General features: G+C 45.2%; 1 protein-coding gene across 3 annotated transcripts in view; it reads right to left on the bottom strand.

Moving 5' to 3' along the window:
- Positions 1-12095, bottom strand: part of ESR2 (estrogen receptor 2) — a 175180-nt gene that overhangs the window by 122343 nt on the left and 40742 nt on the right. The window contains exons 7-8 of one of the 3 annotated variants that reach the window (XM_024750803.1): positions 7814-7994; positions 7334-7335 (exon numbers count right to left, since the gene is read on the bottom strand). In XM_024750803.1, coding sequence (XP_024606571.1) covers positions 7334-7335; positions 7814-7994 — 183 coding nt within the window. Of the gene's footprint in view, positions 1-5637; positions 6063-7333; positions 7336-7813; positions 7995-12095 lie in introns of those variants that run through there. The other 2 variants (XM_024750802.1, XM_024750804.1) reach the window with 2 other exon arrangements.

Below are 12095 nucleotides of genomic sequence, written 5' to 3'. Positions count from 1 at the left end.
GAGTGTCATTTGCATTTTCAAGTCTAATCATGCACACCAACTCTCAGGATAGAGGCCTTTGAGTCTTGAGTCTGTACTCCAGGCTTCTACCCCAGGGAAGCCTTCCTTCACCCACAGCTCAGTGTGTTCCCCAGCTCTTGTTATGAAATAATCTGTGTTTTACACCTTCAAGAGATTTTACATCTTCCATTCCCCACGTGCGAGAGAAATTTTCAAATGACCCTTGACACTAAGTTAGCGTCAGTATGAAGGAATTACTTTTCTCTCCATCCCTCGTGGGGTATAATACTAATTGACTCAAATGAGGTAATTACAGAAAATTACTCCCCCAACTGATGCATTGCATATCAGAATTTTCATATTTGTGAGCTGCATTTTACTTGAGCACACAATGCCTTTGGTCATAAATCACAGGTGTGAGATTAGCTGACTAAAGATTAAATTGCTGCTGTTTAAAAAGTCTTCAGCAGTTTAAGTCAGAGACTCTTAACTCTTGAAATTGTATGTAAGCATTCTGTTTATGTACCTTTGTCCAGGAAGAGTGTCTGTGCTTTTCATCAAATTCTTAAAGGGCTCTGCAAACCTAAAACAGAATAAAATTCAGAATAGAATGGGAACACTGACTACTTAGCCTAATTACTGAAAGTTCTTATACTCCCAACAAATACATTTTTAAAGCCAAAATTATGAAAAAACACTTTATTTAGCTTATGTCACATTAAACTTTCTGCAACAGTTCCATAGACATTAAAGGCACACAGCAAAGAAAAAGTAGTACCTGGAGGAATGGAAAGCAGGTTTCAAAATCTGCTTTCACACAACAGCAGACATTCATTTGTCAAAAGGCCCAAATTTAAAAGCCTGCTTAATGGTACAGAGCATTCATCTGAAAAAAATGACAAGTTATAGCCAGCCAGTGGGCTCTGAGGTACACAGGACCACTGAATAACAACGTTACAGGACCTACAGTCATGGCACTTAGACACCCAGCACAGAAAGAGAAACACAGCAGCACAGATTGTAGAGTTACAGGAACTGGTCTGGGTTAGCATATCGTCAGAGCTTTGTCCTTCCCTTAAAGGAAGCCCACCATCACATAACACTGACTGGCCCCACAAGTGAATAGGACCCTCGGCATTCAAAAAAAAAAAAGAAAAGAAAAAGGATCCTTGACTCCAACGCAACAAAAAGGGTTATAAGAATAACACTGCAGAGAATGCACATCTTTGAGCTACCACTTTGAGCCAAAGTTCCAGCAACTTGGAGAGCTGTAAAGAATAAATGCATGTGTTTTGCACTGCAGTAGACTAGACTCCACGGGGAAGCATCAGTGCCTAAAAGGTGTGAGAATTTTACACGGGTAAGTTTCCAGCGAATCTACTTCACGGCAACACACCTGGGGAAAATGATGACAGGAGGAGGTGACGGCAGTGCCACCCACGAGCTTATGAGCCCAGGATGGGAGGGTAGGAATGATATAATTCATCTTATTTTTTTCCCACCTGTCATGGCTGCTATTCTGTAAAGGTTCATGCAGACCCCATCTAAGCTGAGAAGGCAGAGGGTACAGTAGAAGGCAACCATAACGTAACCGTCTCTCCTCTATGCACCGAGACTCAGCTCAAGCAGCAGACTCGTACGGAAGCAAGTCTGTAGCAGGAGCAGTGCTGGCCAGGCAGGCAGAAGACCTGGATTCTGGTCCCAGTTTTGCCGTTAAGTAGTTTTATGACCTTCAGCAGGTCCATTTACCCCTCCAGGCTTTAATTTACACGTGTACAAAAGATGGGACTGAACTCTCTTCTACTGGGTGTTCTGGAAATGGAGCCATTTAAACCAGAGTAGCCGCGCATGTCAGTCTGCATTTGACGAATGGATTCTGCAGTCTAAAAGTATTCTTCCTTTAGTTTTTTTAAACCGCGTGATACTTTCAGCTCTGTCACTCACTCCCTTGTGTGACCTTGAGCAAGTTTGCTTAGGCTCTAGGTTCCAGACCCGGAAAACTGGGATAACAGCAGTTAGTATGAGGATTAAATATGAATGTATAGAGGCACTGAGCACTGTGCCTGGCACACAGTCAGTGTTCCGCAAATACTATTTTTGGGTACTAAACAACGTATTTTTATCATTTCCTTCATATAACCTTTATTATGTCTTTTTAAGATTTTTTAGCAGTTTAAAGAAATGTGTCAAATCTTAAATAAAAATGTTTCGTTTCAAAATAGACTAGAAACTGAAGGTTCACCTTGGAATTTGAAAAGGTATCAATATATGCAAGTTTCTTAGCAGATTTAAGTAACAACCAAACTTGGTTTTCACATGCTAGAACATTCTAGAATTGCTTCAACATAGCCTATAGATATGAATATATAACGTAGCTCTGCCAAGAATTGGGAACTGATATTTTTTTAATGAAACTGAAAATAATTGGTCTTCCAGCTGAGTTAGCAGAGGAATTAATCCAGATAAAGACTGTCTCACTGAAGAGCTTTTGTTGATTTTGCATTGTTTTGTCTTTAATAGTTAAGATCCTCCAGAAATGATCTTGAACTGACAACTTAATCTGCTGCTCCCACCACAATTTTTGAAGATAAATCTCTTCAAAAATTATTTTAGGGTTGAATCCTTTGTAGTTAGTCCTGGTGGACCCTGAGCATGTGACCCTGAGCATGTGACCCTGAGCCCTCAGGCCTGAGGCCACAAGGACAGGATGTGGTGGGGGTGGAGGGAGATGCAGTTGGAACGTGGGCAACTCACTGTGCGGCTCTCCTGGGGTGGCCCATGTGGGTCCTTTTCAGCAGCTGCCAGCTCTCCCAGGAACCTGCGTGAACACTGCGCTAGTGGTTTCTGTATTAAGAATATTCCATGTTAATTATCATTAAAATTTGTCTATATGATTCCCATATTAGGCACTCATGTTTTTGGAATTTAGCTCAAATCTCACTCATCCCCCACAGCTAAGTTTGTCGTATTAAATGATCACTTACAAACCAAAATGTAGGAAAGGAATCTCACCATACGAGTCTAAGGCAAAGCTGAGCATTCCTTTTCCATGATACATAAAATGTAGTTGGGTGGGTTATTTTTTTTCCAATACTCAATTTAATTCTTGTTTACAGTTGTCAGGTCCTATCCTCTCTAGTTAATTCCTTTTAAAAACTGAACTTGAAAACACTGTGCTTAGCTATGGGAGAAATTTAAGTCGCCCATGGACCATTTGGGTGGGGAGATACCCTCCCCCAAAAGAAGACGTTTAAAAGAAAGCACTATGTTTTTTTTGTTTTTTTTTAAGAAAGCACTATTAAAGAGAAATGGCTAATCTTTAAAATGGACATGGAGGGTTTACTCAAAACCCAGAAAAACAGCAGCCTGACTTTGCACTTTGTCATCCTTAGAGGACACGTTTGGAGCAGCTGGGAACAGAGATCACACACTTCATCTGAAAGGGGGAAAGGGCCCTAGAATACTCAAAACAAAGAACACCTTTAAACTACAGACCTTATTATCTCAGCTGCCTACTTGGCCCAGACCCCAGTCTAAGAGACAGCCTTGCACCAGGGCGGCCTCTCAGGTTGGACTGACTGACCGGTTTCCTCAGCACACCTAGGTGAGACCACAGCCAAGAAGAAATGACCAAAAGTGTTACGTGCTCCTCATGGGCTAAATCCAAATGCAGTGAAACAAGCAGCCCCAAGAAGCATGCAGGAGTGCCTGTGGAAAATGGGCAGTGGGCACTGGAGGAGTTTTCATGAGAGCGTGCACCGTGCGGGTGACACACAGGGTGCAGCACAGACGGGTGCCGGGACACCTGAGACAAATCGGTTGCCTACCTTGGCGTCAAACTCCAACCTGCAAAACTTCACTACATAGTAATGGGGTTGCGGCTTAGACCTCATTCTGTTTTGTTTTTGTTTTTTTATTTTTGCTTTTTCAACCTGGTAGTCTCTTTTATAAATACAATTAAGAGAATTTCATTGGCAAATAACTGTTCACGGCTGCCTTCCTTTGCCTCCCGCTTCCCGCTCTCTAGGCTCCACCCCCTCGTTTGTCATGGGGGCTCCTAAACTGGCTGGAAAGAAAAATTGACCTGCTGAAAAATACTGGTTCCCTCGTTCCTACAAAATCAAATATATTTGCTGTACTCAATCTCGCTGAGGCTGCAACGAGTCACTAAGAATAATTTCAAATCACCTCAGAATACAGACAACGGTGTGTTCTCTAGGTACATGGCCAAGAGTTTCTGATACAGCTTTGCTCAACTTTTTTAGTAAAACTGCATTGATATCAAAATTAAGAATTATTCAAGATCACACTGGCAGAAACCAACCTTATGTTATTGAATGTGATCTTCCTAATGACTTTGGTTTACTGTGGCTAGCACATTTCTGTATTTACTATTTTCAAAAAGAAAGTGTGTTTAATCTCCTATCACAAGGTAATTTTTAAAAACATTGCAAAAATCACACATGATTATTTAACTACTCTCTTCCAAAGTATAGATGTAACTCGTTTTATGCATTCACTATGTTCCTGAAAATTTGTATGAAAATTTCGGTTTTTAAAAAGTGAGTTAAAATTGTAATTTCAGAGGCGCTTTGTCACCGTGTCCTATTTATGTTCCACTTGGATTAAGAACTCATATTTTACTAACTTTTTATTTCACCCAGCCCACCATATAAATGTTCTGATAGGAAAATATTCTAGAAGAGCCCTAGGGTATAAAAGAATTTTCTTGCTATAAATACGTACCCTAAATATTTCTCTTTTTTAAATAGAGTTCACAGTCCTGTTCAAGTTGTACGCTCACCCCGTCTCTAGGGTTTGGCCTGAACATGACACGCTGACGTGTGTGTAGCTGTTCATCCTTCCATGCGACAGCACGCCTCACACACACAGCCTGAAGTGTCCCTGTCTCCCCTGGGTGGCTGAGGTGGCAGTTGTGGCTGCCCCAGGGGAGCAGTGTGGCTGTGACCCACACCCACAGGAGAAACCCCATTCCTGCAAACACTGGTCCTTTCTCTAGCACACACACTGGGCCCCTTGGGACAAGAGAGTTTTAACAAAGGGCAATTCCAGGGGTAGGGGTATTTAAATCTCCACACTCCTCCATGAAGGTGATTCACACACACACACACACACACACACACACACACACATACACACCCCAAGTAATTTGTAGGCTTTCTGAATGCAAACCAAGAGGGGGTGAACCTGCATGAAGGCGGCAGCAAGGTCTTGGGGGATGAACGTGGCTCGCATCTCAGCTTGACCACTGGTTCCCTAGGTCACATTCCCTCTGGCCTTGGATAGAGTCACAGCAATACGTGACACCTGTCCTCACAGGCCTGTGAGATAGGTGTGTGGAACCAGTTAGTTGACTGCCATCGTGGTTTTCAGTCCTACAATCAAGCGGTCCAGAGGCAGCATACAAAGGACTAATTCTGTGGGCAGGTTAAGTGGCACAATGAGGCTTAGTCCCCTTCCTGTGCATGTGCCACCTTCTCTCCCCTTTCTACTTGACAACGCTTCCAAGTCAGATTTCCACCAGTCATTCCAAAAGCTGTAAGAAGATGTTTTCCAAGGGGTGGGAGGGAGATGGGAAGTGAGAGGGACCACAATGAGATCCCATGAGGCCAAGCAAGACATAAACGCTGCACTCAAACGTGCCCCCTGGTGACAAGGAGCACTGGCTTTCTCACCCTGACTTCCGGGAAGTAGGGAGGTCGGGGAAGGATGGTATTGAGGGGCCATATGAGGGATCACACAACAGAAAGCCGATGAAGCCCGCCCCCTCCTGATGGGGCTCACGATTTGTGCTGGAGTTCACGCTTCGGCCTCTGACCTCCTCTGCAGCCTGACCACACCTCAGGGCTTGGCATCACTGAGCCTGGGGGTTCTGGGAGCCCTCTTTGCTCTCACTTTCCTCCACCAGGCTGCACTCGGACCCTGTGACCGAGGACTTGCTGCCACGAAGTGTGTGGGCATTCAGCATCTCCAGCAGCAGGTCGTAGACGGGGACCACATTTTTGCACTTCATGTTGAGCAGGTGTTCCATGCCCTTGTTACTAGGGGGACAAAAAGGTGCTGAGATTCCTTCCTGAAGCAGCCAAGGAAAGTCTGACATCTTCCCCGACAGAGCCAGTCCTCCACCCCAACCCCTGCGCTTCTTCCAGCCCTTTGCTAGCTATGGTTCTTGCATCTGTCTCCTCCAGTGATCTACACGTAAGGACAAGTACGATGTCCTATGGGCCTTGGTGTCCCACCACCCACCCACAATGGCCTGATAGCACCGGCACATGGTGCAATGGGGTCTCGCTGTTCACCACAGTTATGTCTACACAGTCTTCGCAAACACTGAACCATTGCTACTGGGAGAAATACAGGGTTAGGTTCTGAGAGGTCCAGGTCCCAACATTTTCACCAGCCATTAATACATAACCTTGTTTCTTCTGAGTTATTGTTATAAAGACACTTTATTTAACACATACAGTCCATTCACTAACATTTAACTCACGGCCTACAGCACTAAAATTCATGCCTGAACAAAGTGTATCTGACACGTATATTTTTTCTGTAGGGACATCACAGGTTTCTTGCACTTAGGAACACTAGAGAGCACTTCAGCACTATGCTTGGGGTCATTTTTAGACAGTGAAATCCCCAACAAAGTACAAGAATGGCAAAATGAGGCACTAAATAGACCACGTAATGGACCCTTGTTTACAGTATGAGAGCAGAAATGAGAAGGCAGAGCAGCACTGCGTGTGACCCCTGCTGGTAACGTAAGTATGGGTAAATCAAACTTTTTGCCATGCTGCATGTGTCCTCGAATGACCTCAAAAGTGCCGTGAGTATTGATTTGGGGGGTTACAAATAAATTTTAGCAAGCAGGCAAATTCACAAATAGGAAATCTGTAATTAATGAGGATGGACTGTTTCTGCTCTGCAAATGGTCATGTACCGAGTAATCATTAAAGAGGAAACAGAGGCGGAGGTCATTTCCATTTCCTCCCCCTTGGTAAAATTCTTGAGGTGTGTGTTGTCCTTTCTCACCACCCCTAGACTTCCCTCCTCGTCGAGGGAGCACCTACCTTCCATCCTCATGTCCCCTCTTCCAGCCCCATGGCAGGGCTGCCCTCCTCCTGCGTGACAGCAAGCACTGAGCCGCATGGTACCAGCATGAAACCATCATCACACACCATCCCCCTCCACGAGCGCACACAATTTCCATATCCTGAATATACTCTACCCACGCCCTGCCGTCCCAAACCTACTGGGCTCACTAGTTCTCTTAGGTCTCACTCTTAACAACCTGATGCTATCGTAAGAAAAGAACAGCTCTTAGGGAAGCCTTTGTGTACCTCCCCAAATCACCAGCCTCAGAGCTGATCTAGAGGAGCTGGGTTTAACCTCTTCCGGAAAAGACCTCAGGACCCCAGCCCTGGGTAGTGCAGAAAGAGGTGGCAGTTCACTCTAGGAGAGGAACTAACTAACTGCCCCTTTCAGAGCTCCATAAACAAGCTAAAAGCCCCAGCAACTGAAAAACAGATGAGCCACACAGGCCGCCATCAAAAGCTCCGATGAGGACCACGCCACATTCAGTGCTCGCCGTGGCCGGTCTTTGGTTACAGGTGTGTGCACTGGTGATGCACCCCCTTCCCTTCCAGGGGTTCATTTTCCCTTAAAGGTGGCAATTCTGCCTTCTCCATCTCAAAGTGGCAAAACCCTTTTTCCAAAGCTCTTCGCCCTCCTCTGGGCATGTGCACAGCCCCCTCCCACCACGCACCCCGTGGAGCGGCCCCCGCAGGGATTGTACCTGGCGTGCCTGATGTGAGAAAGGAGCATCAGCAGGTTAGCCAGGCGGACGGACTGCTGCTGGGAGGGGATGCCGCTCTTGGCGATCACCCAGACCAGAGCATCCGTCACAGCGTTCAGTAGATGAGCCAGTTTCCGGCTGCTGTCAGCCTCCTGGGGTGCCTCAGCTGAAGGGTACACACCTGGACAAAGCATAAAAAAGCCACGAGTCACTGCCCTGAGAGGAGAAAACGGAAGTCATGTGCTCAGCCATTAGGCATGCATATGTTCTCCAGAAAGGAGGCCAAAGTGATCTGGGTTGCTCTGACATCTGCATGTCTGGTGAAACCTTAAAAGCATGGCTTCACCTGTGCATGGTGTCCTTGTCCCCCAAGAGCCAGCCCTGTCACTGAGCTGGAAGGGAAAGCCTTCCAGCTGAATGCCGGATGAACGCAGGCAGACTCAACGGCCTCTCAGAGGGCCCCCTGGCCCAAAAGTGTGGCCTTGCCAAGCAGGAAATGTATCTAGTTGCCTCAAACCATGACATGGTATATCTCAGCTGCAGCAACAAATACCCACATGGAGATGGTCAGAAAGTGAGATTAACTCAACTCCTAGTCCCTAAGAGGGCCCCTCATCTACGGGGAGTTTAATAAACATAAACTAATCACCACCGCTATGCCGCCTCCCCCCACCCCTGTGTGCCACGCGCAGACGGCCACGGCAGGGCCACTGCCACCTCTGTCCAGGCCCTCAGCATCTCACTTCAGGTGATGCCTTGCTGGAGCAGGAAGACCACCGATTTGGAATCAGACAGACCTACTCTATATCCTCCATCTCTCGCTCTCTGACCCCTGACCAGTCACACAGCTCCTCCAGCCTCAGCTCCTCACTGAGCAAAGCTTACAGGCACATGTCTACCTCCCCACGAGGTAGGTCGCTTCCCCTTTCCTGCCTGGCCCGGTGTCTAATTCCCCTCTGACTCTCGGGACTGAGATACTTGGCCTCCCAAAGGTTGCAAAACAACCGCTCAGGTAAATCTTGCCCTACTACCCCCTCGCCTACCAACCCGACTCCTTGATTCCTGGCAGCAGGGAATTAATTAGCTTCTCTTCCAGGCTTTCGATTTCAAAGAATAAATAGCAAATACGTGAAGTCAACGGGGGAGCTGCTGACTTTTGACTGTAATGAGAACGAAGGATGGCTGGCACTCTATCATCCACAGAATTGGTTTTGGCAGTTTTTGTTCTCTACTTTTATTGGCATTTCCAGTTCAATTAATGCAACTCAGTTCAACTCAGCTCAACTCACTCCAGTTAAGGCAAGGGACATACTGAACCACAACCATGCCAGTGCAGCGCTTCGCCACATCCCTAGGGGCATGTCCGTCCATGATGTCTGATGATGCAGATTTAAAATATTCATCTTTGGCCCAGAAGCTGCTGCTCTAACCCATCTGCTCACATGTTCCTCACAGGGACTCTTCCAGGCTCCCTGGCATGCTGGGGTCAAGCCTCCCGTTGACCCCCATGGCAAATAACCTGCCCTCTCACTGCCCCCACCTTCCACTCAACATGCCCTTGAGTGTCCAAAATGAAAAATGCAGATCATGTGGTGCCCTTAAATGAATTCCCAGCTCTTGGGGTACAGTCCAAACCACTTGGTGCAGTTAACAGTGTACCAGGGCTCTCTCTGCTCTCTGCATCCTCAGTTCCCCGCACACCTCACCCTGAACACTGCTTTCAATTCCTTTAACAGGTGATGCCCTGAGCATACTGAGCTTTCTGCTTAGGAATGCTCTTCCTTCCCTCCCCTCCTCCACCCCATCTCCTCCTCTTCTCCACATCCCCTCCTCTTACTTATCTACATCCATTCCTCCTTTAGATTCCAGCCTGGTTATGAACTTCCTTGTGGAAGCTTCCCTGACTTCCCTCTGGTTTGGGCTCTCCTCTGAAGCTCCAAAGGTGCCCTGTGCTTCCCCAGCAGAGGGCAGCACGTTGTCCTACACGCTGGATGTCCTCATATACACGCTCTGACCCTCAGTGAGACTGGACATAATAAGTACTGTGCAGGCACAGACCCTATTTGTTTGCCTTTATATACCCATCACCTATTACAATGACTGGCATGGAGTAAGCACTCATAAATGGAAGAATTAGACTGAATTTACATAGGTTTAAATTTTTAGCCAATCACACCATTATAATTGAAATGATAAATATGCATGTTGATGCATATTTTAGGTACATACACAGAAAATTATAAATCAAATGAAAGCTTAGAGAAAATTATTTTAAGCTTATTTTCCCTTAAAATTGACCCTGGCTGCATTAACAAGTATTTTCTTTAACTACCCTTTAGTCTATTCTGCTACATGAAATGTGCTCCATGTATTTCTACTGCCATAAAGAAATCTTACATTTTTGGATTCTAAAAGGAGTCAAAATTACGTACCTGTACATATGTCAGTCTAAAGTGACAAAACGTGAAAATATAAAAATATTTGGCTAGTATACAAATGTTCACAGCAATATTACTCATAATAGCCCCAAAGTGGAAACAACCTAAATGTCCACCAACTGATGAATGGATAAACGAGATGTATATCCATACAGTGGAAGATTACTGGGCCATAAAAAGGAATGAAGCAAGGCAGAAATAGAGACACAGATGTAGAGAACAAACGTATGGACACCAAGGAAGGAAAGGTGGAGGGGATGAACTGGGAGATTGGGATTGACATATATACACTAATATGTATAAAATAGATAACTAATGAGAACCTGCTACATAGCACAGGGAACTCCACTTCGCTGTACAGTAGAAACTAACACAACATTGTAAAACAACTATACCCCAATAAAAATAAAAAATAAAAAGCAGAATGCCAAAAAAAAAAGGAATGAAGTACTGACACATGCTACAACTTGGGTGAAACATCATGCTGAGTGAAAGGAGCCAGCCACAAAGGTCTACATTTTTATGATTCCATTTATATGAACTGTCCAAAATGGGCAAATCGATACAGACAGAAAGTAGATTAGTGGTTGCCCAGGACTATAGGTGGGACAGAGATTGGAGAGTGACAGCTAGATTGGGGAGTACAGGATTTCTTTTAGGGTGATGAAAAATGTTCTAAAGTTGGTTTTGATGATGGCTGCACAAGTCTATAGATATACTAAAAACCACTGAATTGTACACTTTAAATGGGTGAATTGAATGGCATATGAATATCACAATAAAGCTGTAATTTTAAAAAGTAATAAAATGAATCTTCAGAACCAAAACTGCAGTAACATAAAAGCTCCTCAGTACCTCCTTACGTCTGACCAAGGCTCCCCTCAGATAACCTGTGTTGGCTATTGGGTCACCTTCTTCATAAACGAGCAGTCACTGCCAACGATCTTCTACAGGCTGTGGGGTCAGCACAGCTCCATACAGGGCTCAGGGTCCATCACTGATGAGGGGTTTGGGGATAGGGGTCACTGTGGTTCTGTAAAGGCATGTGCCGTATCACTTTTACATATGGGGAAAGATTTTACGTACAAAAAGATTAACCTATATAAAATCATCCTGGGAAGGAACTGGGCTGTAGAATACCCATTTTGCTGCCTGCCTCTCTTTTCAGTCAGCAGTGCTGTGCCTGCACTTTGGGCATTCACATACCCTCTTGCTCATCAGACACGTAGGTACAGGGTAATCGCTAAGTGGCAGGCCCCAGGAGGGGCAAGAGACAAGACACAAAGCCCCCAGGATGCTCACTGCCCAGACACACAGGAAACGGTAAGGATTAACTCCTCCCAGCCCCCAAGAGTTAAGAACATCAGATTTTCATTTAGAAATTAAATGACTTTTCCTAAAACTAAAGAAATACAGTAAAAAAAAGTCAAGATCTTGGCACACCACCACACACATACCAAAGAAAGTAAAATAAAATCAAGGACACAATTTCCTTTCCTCTTTATCGCCTGGGAACAGCTGTGTCCTCCTTTCACCAGCCCACCTGATGACATTCTGAGCAGCACATGGGGAGAGATGGGCAACCCCCCAACATATGCCACGTCCTAAGGGTTCAAAGGACGAAGATATAAGCTCGCCTCAACTGAAAGCAAATAAATCAGAAGAGATAAAGTGTTTAATAAAAATTCCAGAATACTAACCAAAGGAAAAATGTTCTGGCTTTTGGGAGGTGTATGTGGGGTTTTGTTTGCCTGTTTGCTTTGAGGAAAGAACCTCTAGCTATGACCATCCCCTTTATCACTACCTCCTAACCCAGCACCATAAGAACAGACTGATGTTGGAAA

This window comes from Neophocaena asiaeorientalis, unplaced genomic scaffold (assembly GCF_003031525.2).
Source record: "Neophocaena asiaeorientalis asiaeorientalis breed wild unplaced genomic scaffold, Neophocaena_asiaeorientalis_V1.1 scaffold140, whole genome shotgun sequence".
Classification (NCBI taxonomy): domain Eukaryota; kingdom Metazoa; phylum Chordata; class Mammalia; order Artiodactyla; family Phocoenidae; genus Neophocaena; species Neophocaena asiaeorientalis.
This window is presented reverse-complemented; position numbering and strand designations above follow the sequence as displayed.